General features: G+C 43.3%; 1 protein-coding gene across 2 annotated transcripts; it reads right to left on the bottom strand.

Annotated features, from left to right (window-relative positions):
• Nucleotides 1-330: 330 nt before the first annotated feature.
• Nucleotides 331-5,636, bottom strand: Gimap4 (GTPase, IMAP family member 4). Of its 2 annotated transcripts, XM_077796658.1 has the most exons (3): nt 5,614-5,636; nt 2,988-3,059; nt 331-1,323 (listed from the first exon to the last, which is right to left on the bottom strand). In XM_077796658.1, the coding sequence occupies exons 2-3, from the start codon at nt 3,043-3,045 to the stop codon at nt 395-397; spliced, it is 987 nt and encodes a 328-aa protein (XP_077652784.1). In that variant the 5' UTR covers nt 3,046-3,059; nt 5,614-5,636; the 3' UTR covers nt 331-394. The 2 variants fall into 2 exon arrangements, with proteins under 2 accessions (XP_077652784.1, XP_077652783.1); XM_077796657.1 differs by lacking the exon at nt 5,614-5,636 and having other exon boundaries at nt 2,988-3,180.
• Between the last annotated feature and the right edge of the window lie 12,571 nt (nt 5,637-18,207).

Genomic DNA, 18,207 nt, shown 5'->3' with positions numbered 1-18,207 from the left:
GAAGAATTCCTTGGCAGCAAGCATCATTACTTTTTGCTTTTGAGCTTCACAACTTGAGGATTTGCCCCTCTTCTGCTAAGTCAAACATCTGCCTATTGCCAAGGGTGAACTTTCCTGCACTCCCTGGTCCTGAGAGACAGAAACTAGAGCACTCAGACTGCGGGGAACAAGTCACATGGGGAGGGTCATCAGGTAATATGCAGAAAATATAAACGCAGTTTTCTTTTTTTTAACATTTTTAAAAAATTTTTTAGTTGGAGTTGGACACAATACCTTTATTTTACTTATTTGTTTTTATGTGGTGCTGAGGATTGAACCCAGCGCCTCGCACGTGCTGGTTGAGCACTCTATCGCTAAGTCACAACCCCAGCCCCAAATGCATTTTTCTTTAAGTCTAGTCATCCATAAACAGACGGAAGAACAAGGAAACAACCTCCAAGGCTTTCACGATTAATTCAATTATCCAACTCTGGTTCTCGACCTCCACTCTGGCATTCTGCTGCCTCAAGGCATAGACAGACTCCGTTTCCTCTAGTGTCCTCTCCATTTGGCCCTTTCTCCTTTCCCGCTCCAACTCACTTTCCAGGTATCTGATTTGCCTTTCGTACTCCTCTCTTATCTGTGCTTTCTCTCTCTCCAACTCTGCTCTGTACCGTTCTTGGACTGCTAGGACTTGATGCTGAATTTCCTCCTCAGCCCTCCGGTACATCTTATTGGTGAAGTATCTTCCCCCGTTCTCCCTCACCACCTGCTGGACCAGGGTCATCAGCTCCACCCTCTGTGCCTCCTGCTCGGCTCCTGTCGCCTTGTTGTTGAATGCACAGTAGCGATGATGGAACTTGGCCACCAGCTCTTGAATGCCTTCCGGAGCTTGCCTTAAGTAGTCCTGGAAATCGGTGCTGTCCAAGTCATCTTTCCTAGTGAACAAGAGAATCATGAAACTTCTAGCACTGTCTCCAAACATTTGCAGGATCTTCCTTGTGGCCTTTTGCTCTTCCACAGTGTAACGGCCTAACGGGACCACCAGGACCAGAACATGAGGCCCTGGGGAGGTCAGGAGGACACAGCGAGCAATCTCCTTCCTAGTGTCAGCATCCTGTACCTCGGTGTCAAAAATGCCAGGAGTGTCAACAACGACGAGTTCACTTCCCTTCCACACACTGCACTTTTTCTCACAGGACTTAGTAACGGATTTTGCTGAAATGCCAGATGTAAATGCTTTCTCTCCAAGGATGCTATTCCCTGTGGCACTTTTTCCTACTCCAGTTTTACCAATTAATACAATTCTCAATTGGGAAATTCTGTGATCTTGGTGTCCGGGCCCTGGGACATCAAGGAAATAGACACAGAGTTAGAATCTACCTCCGACAGCTTCCCATGCTCTCTCTGTTACAGGCTGTGGGCTTCTCCCCTGAGGCCAACCTGTCCCCACAGGGTCTACAGAGAGCCTTCTGGGCCGTTTCCATCCTGGACAACTAGCACATCCCTTTATCTCCCATTTTCACTCTCTTTTCAGGATTCCCTTGAGCTCCTTACTGTGACCACATGTGGCTTCCCAGCCCATAGAGGAAGATAAATGGTTTCAGAAGAGAACTATGAACCCTGCTGAGAGCTATCCCAGCAAAGTAATTTAGGAAAGAACACAAAACTTGGCTTTGGAGCTTCTGCAGTGGGAGATTGATTTCCCAATTTATATTCCAAATGGAGCTCCCAGTACGGAGCCAGTAGCAGGGTTACACAACTCATCATTATTTTATGGCAAAGTTTCCTATGTTTGAGATCCAGAATCGGGAGAAGAATGAAATATATTTCAAAAGTTCTATGTCTGAGAACACAGGATAAAGGAAGGCAAAAGTTATCTAAGGAAAAACGTGGGTGGACATTCACATTGTTATTTAGTTAGCATCAGGGAGGAAGTCACCCTCCTTGGAATCTCCTGGGAGCACTGGCATGCTGGCCATGGGCAAGGGGAGCAGGAAAATCACGGCAGGTGGAATGGAAGGGCACCAGAGCCCAGCTCCCACCCCCCGCCCCAGTCTGCCAGTGTTGACAGTGTATGAATGGCAATCCATGGGCTGATTGCCCCACGTCATTCCCATCCCTGTGTGCACGCCTGTTTGGGATATGAATTTGCAGCTCCTCCCACTAAAAAGCAACTGATGAATCAAGATGGTCCAAGTGACATGCTTTGGACAATGCCACAATGGAATGCATAATTCAAGCAGAGACTCCAAAAGTGCTCCTGTACTATGGTTCACCTTGTCTCTGCTCTTCCTGCAACTGCTGTGTGAAGACGCCTGGACGGGCCTACTTGAAGACTCCTTGGCCTGCCCGAGAGCTTGTTAACCACACACAGGTCCATGAAGCTATCAAGGCCGAGACCCAGAAGCTGGCTCAGACCCGAGAACTTTCCGCCTGACCTTCAGAACCAACTAAATAGTTGGTGTTTTAAGCTACTAAATTATGGGCTAGGTTGATAAATCAGTTCAACTGACATAATCAATTACTATGGGTAAAAGAGTAAAGGGGGGCTTGTGATGTGCTGAGTCAGCCTGTTGACTTTGTTGGTTGCAGGGGACCCCAGCAACAGGCAAATCAGGGGCCTGGATGAAGGACTGATTACTCCCACATTTCTCCTTCTCAATCCCCCTCCAGGCTGAGGAAAGGAGCAGAAGAGCAACAGAGAGGCCTCGCCAGCTGTTGTGTGGTGTCTGTGCTGTGGGAAGCAGGGAGTAAGAAGTGGTGCTGAGCCCTGGATCTATGGGGGCCCTTTCCTTTTCTCCCCAAAGTAGCTGTTATGGCCATCTCGGGAGGAAATGGAGAAGGTGGAGGGAAGGAAAAGATCTGGGTCAATGGAGAGAAATGAGGAGCAAGGCTGGGGACGTTGCTCTCCTGTTGAAGTGGGGACTGGCCGTCAGAACCAGAGGGGTCCCCAGCGCCCAGCCCTCTTCCCAGCGGCGAGGCCTGGGGCCCTGCGCACGTCTCACCATAGCTGGTCCCTGGTTTGCTGTGGTAGAAATCCACATCATGGCACTGGGCTGCCATTATGGTTTGGATTCCTGTAGATAAAAGAAGAAAATCGCACAGTGTGGGGAAGGCAGAGGGACTGCAGCCTCTGATCTGGCTGTCAGTGTTTTCTCCTGCTGTAAACCTCTCCTCTGAGGGCTCCTGCCTCATTTCCAAAACCTCACCTCAACCCTCTGCTCTCAGTTTCACTTCTAGGTCGTTCCATCACCCCCCCCCCCCACACACACACACCTCAGCGCTTCCTGGGTGCGGGCTCCAGCCCGGCCCCTCTCTCCCTGGTGGGCTGCCCTGTGGGCCTCTCACAGCCTCTGCAGGCTACAGACCCCCTGCTGGGTGCTCCAAACCTCCGCCCTGCACTTTGGCCTCATTTGGCTGTTCCATGGGCTTCTCAGACAGAAGCTGGCCAAAAGGGAGCCCGGGTCCTCCACCTCCCACAGGATTCCTCTTCAGCCAGGGGCTCCCGCCAGACCCAGGGTCGAGTCCTACTCTTCTTTCCTCACCTGCATCCGCCCGCCCCGCATCCTGTTGATTCTGGCCCCAGATCTCAGAACTATTCATGTCTCCCTGCTCCTCCTCTGCCACTGGTTTGCACGTATCACTTTCCTGACTGATCACCTTGTCTTCCTTCCCTTTCCAATTCCACCAGTTTTAAAACTAAAATTTTACTTTTTTCTTTTCTTGCTTAAATCCCCTAGTTGCTGCCTACTGCCTTTAGAAAGCAGTTTAGATCCTCAGAATGACCCGGAAAGCCCTTCGCGATAACTTCCTTCTCTCATAGCTTTAGCCACAGCGGCTCCTTCAACGTCCCAGAACCCTCTGGATTCCTTCAACTTTTAGCCCTTTGCAGACTCTTTTTTCTCCCAATTCAGACCAGTGCCCAGCTCATGCCCGGGGAGCCCTCAGGCCTCAGAGGTCTTCCACACCTCACCCAGCACCATGGCTGACCACAGGCCAGCGCTGGTGAGCTCCCTGGCTGTGGGCTCTAACTGTACTCCAGGGCCTTCTCATGTCAGAAGAGGAAGCTATTTGTAGGATGTTCTACTGCCCCCCCATAAGCTTTGTGATGGGAAGACCATATATCACGCCCTTTTCTCTAGGGACAAGCATAATACTGGACAAAGGGTGGTTCTCAATAAATGTTTGCTAAATGAATGAATTGATCAATAATCCCTCAGCTTCTGGCCCCTCTCTGATCATTATATCCAACCCATGTCTACTCTGTAAAAATGTCAATTCCTTCCTTGATGGTCAGCTCTTGGTGGCATAGAAGCTTGGTGTTCTTCTTTAAATGTTATCCTTCACTGCTACCTCTGAACATTTTGAAAAACTGTCACAGGTGCAGACTTGAGCCAGGACAGTTTGAAAATGCTCTTGTTAAGGACAAGGTCACCAGGCAGGGAGCCATAAATTATAGATTTGAAACAGAAAGTCAAGCACTTCTTTTTAAAAAAGGGAAAAGGGGGTAAGTATTCCTTTATTCTTTAGGAATATAGAGAAAACAGTTTCCTGTAAACCTGGAAGAGAAATCATAGAACTTTTAAAAATAAGCTGAAACCACAGAGTTGATTTTGGTGATTGGTATTAGGAGTGGATATAGGAGGCCAGCATTAGGAAAACAGAGGGTTTCTGGCTGTTTGTGTTTTGTTTTGGGTACCGGGGTTCAACTCAGGGTCTAGAGGCACTTAACCACTAAGCCACAGCCTTTTTTAAAATTTTTGTATTTTATTTCTAGACAGCATCTCACTGAGTTGCCGAGGCTGGCTTTGAACTCCTGATCTTCCTGTCTCAAGCCTCCCAATTGGCTTCTCCACATTTGGGATTATAGGTGTGTGCCACCACATCTGGCCTGGGTGTTTCTTAAGGTCCTGCTTTCCACACATGGGCTCTCTAATGCTGCTCTACTGACCCTAATCTAAATGCAAAACTAGGGGAAAGTGCTTTTGTGAGTGCTGATGTTGGGTAGCTAAGTTCTCCTACTCTGCCTGAAGAATAAACACCCATCAGTCCCAGCTTCTCCTGAACTGCGAGTCACACAGGAAAGCATACCCCTTCTCCCCGCTCCTAGGGAGAGCTCATTTGTGGCTGAACCCAGGAAGGGACTGTCTCTGAGGCAGCAGGTCCCTAGCAGGCAGCTCTGAGCAGACAGTGGGGTCACAAGGCCTCCGACTACACAGCCTCTGATCCTGACCTAGGGGTCAGTTCTGGGGAGCTGCACACCAAGCTGTGCGCTTTACAGGTATCAATGTTCTTCCCACCAGCCCCTCAGGGCTAATTGGGTCCACTCACCCGACTCTAACCCTGGAACAGCCAAGTTTATTCATAAATTCTACAACCAGAGCAGGAATAATTTATTTGTAAGACAAGTATCCTCTAAACAGTAACCCCTGAAAAAGACATCAATTTGTAAGGCTCAGCCTTCAAAACAGATTACAACCTCAAATCAGCAAAGACAGGAAACAGGAGCTAACAAGAAACATATTCTGAAAACAAGTTTGCCAAGAGGTTTAGGACAAAGAGCCAATAGAGAAGTCCCCTCCCCACCAAATTTAACATTTTCCTCCCCAAAACAGACCCGCATTCCCTTACCTGGAAAACCTGGGTCTTGAACCCTTTTCTGATTTTGCAGGCAATGCTAAGCCAGGATATTGAGGAGGAGGAGGAGGAGGAGCAGAAAGGAAGTGAGGGGAGGAGCTATCTAAACTTGCTTGTGCAAGGGACCTGCACACCTTACTCCTCAATTGCACCAACAGAATTTTCTGTAATGATGGGATTGTCCTGTGTTGTCCAGTCCAGAAACCATGAGCCACATCTAGGTACTGAGTACTTAAAATGCGAAAAGTTGTGATTGCAGGGCTGAACTTGAAATTTTGTTCCACTTTCATTCATTAATTTCAATAGTCACATATGCCTAGTGGCTATATGCTGAACCTCACAAAGACTCTGCCTGGGTCATGTTGTACAATTCTGGAAAAATCTAGATCAAAACCAGAGAGTTGCTAGTTATTCTGAAGGACCCCTGAGTCCCTGGATCTGCTGCTCAGAAGAGCAGGCCTCCGAGCCAGCATTTGCTCCTAGTACCTCAGTCCTAAGCACTGATGTGAGAGAAGGAACAAAATCCTGTTTTCAGCCAGGCATGGTGGTGCCTGCCTGTAATCCTAGGTACTCAGGAGGCTGAGGCAGGAGGGTTGCAAGTTCAAGGCCAGCTTCTGAAACTTAGCAAAGCCCTAAGCAACTTAGTAAGACCCTGTCTCAAAATATAAAAGAGCTGGGGATGTGGCTAAGTGGTTAAGCACCCCTGGGTTCAGTCCGAGTACCAAAAAAATTATATATATCTATAGCTTTTTCCATCCTTTTACTTTTCTTTTATGTTGTCTTTATATTTAGAGTGGGTTCCTTGTAGGTAGCACATAGTTGAGTCTTCTTTTAACTTGGGCAATTAGAACTTTTTTTTTTTTTTCATACCAGGGATTGAACCCAGGGGTGCTGAATCACTGAGCACATCCACAGCCCTTTTTATATTTTACTTAGAGACAGGGTCTTGCTAAGTTGCTCAGGGCCTCACTAAGTTGCTGAGGCTGGCTTTGAACTTATGATGCTCTTGCCTCAGCCTCCTGAGCTGCTGGGATTACAGGCGTGTGCCACCACACCTGGCATAATTATCACATACTTTATGTGATTCCTGATAAATCTGTCATTTTACTATTTATTTTCTATTTGTCCAATGTAGTCTTTGTTCCCTTTTTTCCTATTTGTGTTCCTTATTTTGGATTGAATTTGTATGATTTCGTTTTTATTTCTTTTTGCTGGCTTGTTAGCTACAAGTCTTTGTTTTGTTCTCTTCTCGGCGGGGGCTTTGGGGTTTAACTCTCCAAGTCCACCTTTGAGCACTATCAAACCTCTTCATGTATGTAGGAGCAAAGGAGAGCCCTTTCTTCAGTGACTTTGATTGTCTAGTTTCTCTGGAGAAGTGCTGAACTGGAGACCTCTGTGGGTAATTTTGAAGTCTTATTCATCAGCTGGCGCAGAATAATCGAGAAACCACACGTGTTGGGACACAGGCACTGCTTGCCATAGCCATCCACAGTCCCCCAGCTGTGGGTCTCCCAGACCCTCCTCTCCCCTCTTGTCACCAGGCCCCAGGGTGTGGCCCCTCAGGGGTTCTGACAATGAAAACAGAATCTTCTATTTCCCTGGAATCTGGCAGGTGTTTTAAATACTCCCTGTTGAGGAACACCGCCCCCCCCCCTCAAAGGAGTTCCAGTTTGTTTTTCAACAATTTCTTCACAATTTTATGTCTTTCTTTGGAACCCATACTTTCCTTCTTCACACATATGTGAATATCTGCACCACTTTATGAGAAATTATATGCCAAACAGACCAGAGACGGTTTTCACAGCTCTTCCTCAGAAGGTCAGTGGTTTCAACTCATGTCAGTCCCTTTCTAGAACCTTCTGACGGTGCAAGGCTGAGGCTGCTGTGCAGGAAAACACCACCCCGTGCCCCACCACAGCCACTTCCTGTCTCATCTCCTTCACACACAGTTGTGGCCACCTCACAGGACAGAAAGTTGGGGTACAGGGGCCACACCACGTATGCAGCATGGTGCTTAGAACAGACTGGAGAGAAATACTGCGAGAGGGAAATTTAATCCCAGGGAGGTCTCAGAATTCTGAACTGGGCTCAGCATCCGTCTGGGGAGACCCTTTGGGCTGATCTTAGCCACAGGGAAACGGTTGTGTCTCCCACAGGAGAGGAGACCTAGTCATGGACACCTGCTGCTCTGTCTTGCACTGAGTGGAACGACTGTACAATAAGGGGTGCCAGCTGTACTTTATTTAGAATCCTGAGAATGGAGCTTTTTAAAGCCTCAATTGCTTTTAGAAAATGTAGCAGGTTATTATCAAACTCATTAAGATAATTTTTGATTATTGCTTATTTTGAAACAACTGCAACTTGAAATGTGCATGAGGATGTATGAATGGCCACCATGGTTCTATGTGAATGCGAACACAGGAAAGCACTGTGCACGTTTTCTCTGGCTCTGTCTTACTTCCGTTAAACAAGAGATCAGGGATTGCAGAGGCAAGGCAATGGATGGGCACATGCTGACCAATCTGTAAAATGGGTTAACATCTATCTTAGACCACAGGCAGCCTCTTTCTGCAAACCCTCTTAGGTGAGAATGGAGTGAAGGTTACAAAGCCCTGGTGTTAACGAGGACTTAGGTGTATGAGGATCACTGGTATGAGATTTAACCAGATTTCTAGAAGGCAGAGAGAGGTGAGGATGCGTGGGGCAGAACCTCCACATCAACACGAGCCCAGAGAAGCTGGAGCTGAGGTGGCCACAGAAGCTGAGTGTCCCAGAGAGGTCCAGGGTCTGCTGGCTGGCAGTGGGGATTAGTGGAAGATCTGCACATGAAACAGTGGGCCCCATGGTTCTCCCCCTCCCCCTAATTCAGGACCCCACATTCCAAGGTACCTTTTCCCAAGTAAATCGTTAGAAGGTTCTTTTCTAAAGACTAAACCCTCCCCGGGAAATCCTCACCTTCTGGGACTCAGGGCTTCCTTCCCATGGCTGCCTGCACCTGTGCTATGGCCTCAGTAAGTCTGCAGTGCACCCCTGCCCGCCAAGGAGCTTCCAGTTAGCTTCTGCAGTGATCTATTCTAAATACGAAAAGATGACCAACCAGAGCTGACATGTGAAGACATATTACAGCATGAAAGAGAGAGAAGAGGTGAATTAAAGGGAAAAAATAACCCTGAAGAGAATTTCTGATTCAGGACACAAAACCAGGAAAAACCAAACATGCAGCCTTAACTATGAATCCTCCCCCTGAAGTTAGCTAAAAATATTGCCCTGGTGAGCAGAAAAGAAAATGGGCCCTTACAGGCCTGGAGCTCAGGCAAGGTGGATCCAGCAGGCAGAGGGAGGAAGCAGCTAGCTGTCACTCCCAGATGTTTCAGCAAACCTGGGGAAGTTCAGCTTCGCTTTTCTAAGCCACAATGGCATGAAAATAAGAGACAAAGGAAAGAGCTCTCAAGGCAAGCATCTAAAAGGGGTGTCCCTACCATAAAACCCAAAGGCTACTCCCTCGGTGAAGGGTGAGCAGAAAACCAGTGACTTCTAGTTAATGAAGGATGGCTGAGTTTTTACAATGTTCAGAATGCAATTTAAAGACACAAAATATGCTGCTGGGTGCAGTGGCTCATGCCAGGAATCTTAGTAAGAGGATGAGACAGGAGGATCCCAAGTTCAAGGCCAGTTTAGCAATTTAGTGAGCTGCTTAACAACTTAGTGAGAGCTGTCTCAAAATTAAAGGAATAAACAGATCCTGGGGGTGCAGCTCAGTGGTAAAGTGCCCCGGGATAAATCCCCAGTGCCTGAATAAATAAATAGGAAAAGAAAATGAGTAGAAAACAGAGAACAATAGGAAGGTGAAATCTTTAAAGTGATAACGGTTATCATTTTTTCTCCCTTAACTGGTAAGATTCACCAATGTACAAATTCTAGAAATCTAACAAACACCAAAGAAGAAAATTAAGGGAACTGCAGAACATCACAGCAGGGAAAACATCTTAAAAGCTGGGAGAAGGAACAAAGTCAGACCTTGGGGGGAGGTGTGGCTTCCACTACTCTGGTTTCTTCACAGTAACAAAGGAAGAGACAACAACAGTGAACCTGAAAGTAATGGAAGGGGAGGCCACAAGGGGTGGACTGTCCAACACAGGAGCAGGAGGGAAATAAACATCTTTCAGACAACAAAGATTGAAAGCTACCAACACAACCTCATTAAAGGAACTTCACATTCCAGGCAAGAGGAAAGTAGTCAGAGAGTCACCTGGAGAGAGTGAAGAGAGACAGAGACCAATCTAGACCACAGGAACTGTTCCAGGATTAAGAAATAAATAAATTGGGCTGGGGATGTGGCTCAAGCGGTAGCGCGCTCGCCTGGCATGCGTGCGGCCGGGGTTCGATCCTCAGCACCACATACCAACAAAGATGTTGTGTCCGCCGAGAACTAAAAAATAAATATTAAAAATTCTCTCTCTCTCTCTCTCTCTCTCTCTCCTCTCCCACTCTCTCTTTAAAAAATAAATAAATAAATAAATAAAATTCAAATACACAACAGCAATATATAGTTTGGGGATGCAGTGGGAAAGGGATCAAAATTCCTAAAGTAATTTACTGGATGAAAAGAGGATAAAAATATAGATTTCTTTTAGATTTTCATTAAAAATGTGAATTCTATTCACAAGGAGACCACTAAATAATTAGGAAGAATGTGTATAACTTCTCAACTAGTAGACAAAAAGTAGCATGTGAAAAAAAAAAACACACAAACAATTAAAATTAAGGGTAAGGAAAAAAAGAAGGAAGCATTAAATGTTTTGGCTATGTAGAATGCAAAAAAATTAAGTTTCATATGTGCATCAAATAGAAACTATACTGTAAATGCACAAATCCTCCAGTCTAAAAAAATAAATAAAAAAAGATTTTCAGAGTATGTAAAAAATCTTGAAACTTAAAAATTGAGAAAATTGAAAGCAAAGTACTGAAAACTAGAGCAACCAAATGCTAACAAACAAAAAAAAAAATCAAGCGAATTAGACTTTTTATTTAATATTGATCGATAGCCTTCTATGAACCAGGCACTGTTCTAGGCAACTGAACACACCAGCAAATAATAGCACATGAGAATCTTGCCCTACTGGATCTTTAGTGTTTTGTGAGGAGACAGAAAATAAACAAAAGAAAATGCTTGTTAATTATTAAATGTATTAGATGTTGACTTACATAAGCAAGAAGATAATAAAGTATGGTAAATAAAATCAAGAGTCAGAGAAGGCAAGTTAGACTTTTAGATAGTGTGGACAGGGACTAACCCTAATGACCTATTTATGAAGATAAAACATGATTTTATATTTACAGGTACCACATAAAGAGGTGTTACCTACATAAATAAAGGGAACAACTGAATGACTACAGCAAACTGATCTTCGTAAGTGTACATTAGTGATGACAGATTTTAGCACATATCTCTCAGTCATTGCTAGAACAAGCAGATAAATTAATCAAAAACTACCTAGAAGAATCAAGCAATGCAGTTCATGAACTTGACCTAATGAACATACAATAATCCCCTTCATCTCAGAAGATGCCCCCCAAGACCTCAGATGGGTGCCTGAAATTCCAGAGTACCAAACCTGTATACCCTAGGTTCTTCCTACACACACACACACACACACACACACACACACACACACCTATGATAAAATTTAATTTACAGATTGGGCAGAGTAAGAGATTAACAACAATAACTAATCATATAATAGAGTAATTATATCCTTATGCTATAAAAATTACACAAATGTGGACTCTCTCTAAAATCTGATCCTACCTTTCTCACTCCTCCTCCTCCTCCTCTTCTTCCCTGAGGTGACTACAGGAAACTTAAACCAAGAACAGTGAAACTACGGACGGAGGACACCAGTATGTGTAGAATATTTCATAAAACTTCCATCAGTGGTTTTCAAGAGCACAGAACTTGGTCTTATGATTGTCCACGAGGTAATGCTCTAAAAATGTCATAGGATTAGGAATGAAATATCACCGGTCATATTTCCTGACCACAATGTAATTAAACGATAAACAAAAGTTTAGAAATTAGAGAACATAGTTCTAATAATTCATGAATGATACAAAATATGATAGTAGAATTGATAAATATATAGAAGTAAAGGAGAATGAAAATACAGCACATCAAAATATCTGAGATGCAGCCACAGAAGTAAGTACAGATTAAGTCTTAGCTTTAGGTGTATATATTAGAAAACGAATAAAAATATATCTTTAAAATATATACTTTAAGAAAAGAAGAAAGGAATAATAAAAATCAGAGTAAGTCACAAAGTGGGATAAAATGTTGCAAATCCTAAATCTAATGAAGAACTTGATGAAAAAGAACGAAATATATAAAGAACCCTCCAGGTGGATCCAAGATGGCGGGCCACAGGGAGGCTGCATTCTGTGTCACTCCAGGACCTGGGATTCAAGTAGTGGGAATATTGTTTCTCTGAGAGTGATTAGAGGACCCCCGATAGCTGCTTCCACGCAGGACTCCCAGGCACTTGCTCACGCTGGACCTCCGGGTGCACGAGCAGGACCACCAGCATCAACACCCAACAGGACTCCTGGCCCCCGCTCCTGTGCAGGAATCCTGGCTGCTGCTCCCATGCAGGACACCCATCTGCTGCCCATGTGCAGGAACTCCAGCCACCACTCCCTTGTGGACCCCCACCCACCAACATGGGGTCCTCCACCCCCATTGCCTCCATCTTGAGACACTGCAACCACTGCCATAGTCCCCTACACATGGCAGCCTGCACCTGGGGACACCGCACAGGGCTGAAGACAGCCGCCAGCCATAACATGTCATGCCACAGAGCTGCATCTCTGAACACACCGCTCAAGGCCACCACCCAGCCCCATCCCACCCAAAACCCCATCCCAGAAAGTACCCCCCTCTATCTTGGGACGCCATCTTTAGTTGGGACAACTCCCAGCTAGGAACACCAGCCAGAGGTGAGGCAAGAACCTCACCCCCCCACTGGCACCAAGGTTAAATTTGGGGGCCAACAGAGGTGAGGCAAGAACCTCACCCCCCCACTGGTGCATAGGCCTACTCCACAGGTATGGCTATATACTGGACCGGTAGTTAGTGACGGGTATGATTCGATTGCAGTGGTATCAACCTAAGCCAGGAGGCTGACGCAATAAGGTCAGTTTTCCCATGACGGGTAAGAACCATTATGTTGAATTGGACATACCTAACAGGCACGGTCCCTAGCCACATTGCCTGTTGTTTAATTAAACAGAAGGGGGCAGATGCTAGGAGCCACAGCAAAAATATTGATACAGGTACCTTTGGTTTAGGTGACTGCCAGCTAGCCATTGAGATTATGATTATGTTAAGTTTTACATTCATATGAAAATTGGACTCCTGCTGTTTACCTCGGCCTGTTACGGGACTCAGGTTACTCATGTCACTCATGTAATGGAAGAGTTCCCATTAGTTGGGGAAGGATAGTAGGAGGGAACTTCCGGGGGAGGGGCGCACGCCCGGTTCCGGTGACACACGTGGGTCGACAGGCTGGCTAGCAAGACGCACAGGGATCCCTGGCGGCCTTTTTAAAATAAAGCTTTGTTTCCTGCTTGAGCGGTTCTTGTTTCTGTGTCTAGCCGGGTTGCTGGCGGCTCGTGCAGCCGGGTTGCGGCAGGGGCTTAGAAGCAATTTCAAGGTAAATTTAGTCCCCAACTCCACCCCCTCCTGGCAGCCACTAACCCAGCACCGAGCTTGTGGCTACACGGCCAGTCTATAGCTTGCAAAACCTGGTCCTGAGCTGCCCAATACAAAACTGCTCTCCACAACAGTGCACTGCCCCCAGAGCACAGCCAACAGGACCTCCAGAGAGAAAGGTTCCTGTTTGGGAAATAGAAAGGGGCGGGAGGCAGTGGGTGAGATACAGTTTAGAGACTAACTTAGAGACCAAGAATTGTGAGGTTTACAGGAGATACAAGGAGGTAAGACCGGGGCCTCACATCACACAAGCAGGATTGGCAAGTGCTATATCCCCATACAGGAGCTCTACCCCCAAGACCAACCCTCCTACCCTAATAACTTTCACCTTCCTGAGGGTGGAGATGCCAGCAAACAACAGACAACTCCACCTGTTGGATGGGAAGGCAAGCAGGGAAGACACTGATCTCCAACAAAAACAGTCCTGTACCTTCCTTGGAGATCTCTCTCTCTCTCTCTCTCTCTCTCTCTCTCTCTCTCTCTCTCTCTCTCTTTTCTCCACACATCCCCAACATTTAAAACCAAGTACTTTTCATGAATTAGGCTGCTGAGGGCTAGGACGTGAATAGTACATTACAGTTGTGTTGTATATTCTTTTATCTTCTATTTTTAAATTTTATATTTTCTTAACATTTCTATTTGTTTGTTTTTTGTATTCTATTGTCTTCCCACTTATTGTCTCTCCAAAATCACTATCTCTCTCTTCTCCTGCTACTAATCAAACTCTTTAGATTCCTCCTTCATGCTAAAATCTAATGACACTTTATCCTCACCTCTACCCCCTCAACATCTCATCCTACACCTCACTCCCAGTTCTTTGTCCACCATCAGAAACTGTAGACCTTTTTGCAAACCTACTGTTTATATTGTAGATAATAAGTGAACTCAACATTTCTGCATATTGTGACAAAACCGTAAATGTCTTAATAGGAGCTATTTGGTATAAGGCTGTATACTGTTTGTATTGGGATCTGTTCACATTGTTCTCCCCCTTAAAGGAAAGATATTGAAACCGTGCAGGGACACTATAAGCCTACAGGGTGAAAAATGTAATGCCTCAGATCTGCAGTGGTAGAAAGAAAGACACATAACAACATGAAAAAACAAGGGAAGAAAGTGCCCCAAACAAACCAAGATACTACATTATTAGAACCCATGGCCAGAAAAACAGAAGAAATTACAGAGAAGGAGTTCAGGATATACATAATTAAAATGTTCTGTGAATTACAGGATGATATAAGAGCAAGTGTAGGCAGCAAAAGATCATTTCAATAAAGAGCTACATAAGCAAATACAGGAAGAAAAAGATTACTTCAGTAAGGAGACAGAGGTAGGTTCTGAAAAGAAAATCAAACAGAAATACTTGAAATGAAAGAAACAATAAATCAAAAATAAAAACTTGATAAAAAGCATCACCAACAGATTAAATAATTTTGAAAACAAGACCTCAGACAATGAAGAAGAAATACATATAATTTTGAAAAGAATGTTGACCACACAGTGAAGATGGTAAGAAACCATGAACAGAACATTCAAGAATTATGGGATAGCATAAACACACCAAATTTAAGAATCATTGGGATAGAGGAAGGCATAGAATTCCACACCAGAGGAATGAACAATCTATTCAATGAAATACTATCAGAAAACTTTCCAAACATTAAGAATGAATTGGAAAATCAAATACAAGAGGTGTTCAGGACACCAAATGTAGAAAATCACACCAAGACATATTATAATGAAAATGCCTAACATACAGAATAAGGAGAGAATTTTAAAAGTCACAAGAGACAGGAATCAGATTACATATAGGGGAAAACCAATTAGGATATATGAAGAGTTTTCAACCCAGACACTGAAAGCTAGAAGACCCTGGAACAACGGATACCAAGCTCTGAAGGAAAATGGATGCCAACCAAGAATCTTATAATCAGCAAAATTAAGTTTTAGATGTGATGATAAGTAAAAATCTTCCATGATAAACAAAAGTTAAAAGAATTTACAGTGAGAAAGCCTGCACTACCAACATCCTCAGCAACATATTCCATGAAGAGGAAATGAAAAACAGCAATGAAAATCATCAAAGGGGGGTATTACATTGAAGGAAAAACCCACTCAAAGGGGAAACCAAGTCAAGTTAAACAACAAAAATAAACAAAAATGATAAGGAAAACAAATCATGTCTTAATAGCAACCTTGATTGTTAATGGCCCAAACTCACCAATCAAAAGACATAGACTGGCAGATTGGGTTTAAAAAACCATCAATACGCTGCCTTCAAGAGATCCATCTCATAGGAAAAGACATCCACACACTGAGGTGAAAGGTTAAGAAAAAACATACCACTCACATGGACTGCAAAAGCAAGCAGGGGTTTCCATCCTCAAATCAAATGAAATAGACTTCAAGCCAAAGTTAATCAAAAGGGATAAAAAAAGGACATTTCATACATCAACAAGACACAACAATTATAAATATACATGTTCCAAACAATAGAGCACCTAAATTCATTAAACAAACTCTTCTCAAGTTTAAGAGTCAAATAGACTACAACACAATAATTCTGGGTGACTTTAACACACCTATATACCACTAGATAAATCTTCCAAACAAAAGCTTAACAAAGAAACTATAGAACTCTATTGAGTTCAATACAATCAATAACTTGGCCTTAACTCACATATATAGAACATTTCATCCTTCAACAAGTGAATATACTTTCTTCTCAGCAGCACATGGATCCTTTTCTAAGAAAATAGATCATATATTGGGCCACAAAGCAACTCTTAGCAAATACAAAAAAATAGAGATACTACCCTGCATTCTACCAGATCATAATGGAATGAAATTAGAGATTAATGATAAAATAAAAAATGGAAGCTACTCCAACATGTGGAGACTACATAACATGCTATTGAATGAACAATAGGTTGCAAAAGACAACAAGGAGGAGATTAAAAATCCTTAGAGGTCAATGAGAACACTGATACATCATATCAAAATCTCTGGGACACTGTGAGGCAGTGCTAAGAGGAAAGTTCACTGCATGGAGTTCATTTCTTAAAAGAAGAAAAAGTCAACAAATAAATGACTTAACATTACATCTCAAAGCCCTAGAAAAAGAAGAACAAATCAACACCAAAAGCAGTAGAAGACAGGAAAACATTGAAATCAGAGCTGAAATTAATGAAATTGAAATAAAAGAAACAACTGAAAAAGTTGACAAAACAAAAATCTGATTCTTTGAAAAAGTGAATAAAAGTTATAAACCTTTAGCCATGCTAATGAAGAGAAGGAGAGAGAAACCTCAAATCACTAACACCTATGATGACAAAGGAAATATCACGATGGACACAACAGAAATACAGAATATAATTAGAAATTATTTTGAAAATTTATACTCCAATAAAATAGAAAATATCAAAGTCATTGACAAATTTCTAGAGTCATATGATTTGCCTAACTGAATCAGGGTGATATACACAATTTAAACAGATCAACTTCAAGCAATGAAATAGAAGACGCCATCAGAAGCCTACCAACCAAGAAGAGCCCAGGACAGATGTATCCACAGCTGAGTTCTACAAGACCTTCAAAGAAGAACGAATACCAATTCTCCTCAAGTTATTCCATGAAATAGAAAAAGAAGGAACATTTCCAAACTCACTCTATGATCCTGATTCCAAAATCAGACAAAGACACAACAAAGAAAGAAAATTTCAGACCAATATCTCTAATGAACATAGATGCAAAAATTCTCAGTAAAATTCTGGCAAATTGAATTAAAAAGCATAAAAAAAGATAGTGCTCCATGATCGAGTCAGATTCATCTCAGGGATGTAAGGTTGGTTCAGCATATGGAAATTAGTAAATGTAATTCATCACATCAGTAGACTTAAAGATAAGAATCATCAGCCTGGGGTTTCAGCTCAGTGATAGAGTGCTCGCCTAGCACATGCAGGGTGCTGGGTTTGATTCTCAGCACCATATAAAAATAAAATAAAGGTATTGTGTCCAACTACAACTAAAACAAAATATAAAAATGACAAGAATCATATGATCATCTCAATACAGAAGAAGCACTTGACAAAATACAGCACCCCTTCATGTTCAAATCTCTAGAAAAACTAGGGATATAAGCAATATATCTCAACATTGTAAAAGCTATGTATGCTAAGCCCCAGGCCAATATAATTCTAAATGGAGAAAAATTGAAAGCATTCCCTCTAAAAACTGGAACAAGACAGGAATGCCCTCTTTTACCACTTCTATTTAAAATAGTTCTTGAAACTCTAGCCAGAGCAATTAGACTAAAGAAATTAAAGTGATATGAATAGGAAAAAAAGAATTCAAACTAACAATATTTGCCGATGACATGATTCCATACCTGGAAGACCCAAAAAATTCTACTGGAAAACTTCTAGAACTAATAAATGAATTCAGCAAAGTAGCAGGATATAAAATCAACACTCATAAATCAAAGGCATTTCTGTATATCAGTGACAAATTCTCTGAAAGGGAAATGAGGAAAACTACCCCATTTACAATAGCCTCAAAAAAAAAATCTTGGGAATCAACTTAACAAAAAGGTGAAAGACCTCAACAATGAAAACTACAGAACACTAAAGAAAGAAATTACAGAAGACTGTTGAGAGCCACAGCCAAAGGGGCCCCAGAAAACTTCCAGCTGCCAGCAAACTCCCAGCTGCCGGCTGATGATTGGCTCACAGCGGCCCCAGCAACATCTAGCTGATTGGCTCCTCTGTGGTGATGTTCATTGGGCTGTTTCCCTGCCCTTCAGACTGCCAGCTGATGATTGG

This window comes from Urocitellus parryii, chromosome 3 (genome assembly GCF_045843805.1).
Source record: "Urocitellus parryii isolate mUroPar1 chromosome 3, mUroPar1.hap1, whole genome shotgun sequence".
NCBI classification, from domain to species: domain Eukaryota; kingdom Metazoa; phylum Chordata; class Mammalia; order Rodentia; family Sciuridae; genus Urocitellus; species Urocitellus parryii.
Note: the sequence above shows the minus strand (reverse complement) of the source record. Positions and strands in the feature narration are given on the sequence as shown.

Coding starts and splice junctions, on each gene's coding strand:
- Gimap4 (XM_077796657.1), bottom strand. CDS start 3,177: ATGAGGCAGGAGCCCTCAGAGGAGAGGTTTACAGCAGGAGAAAACACT. Junction 1,324..2,987: donor CAAACCAGGGACCAGCTATG/GTGAGACGTGCG, acceptor TTGATGTCCCAG/GGCCCGGACACCAAGATCAC.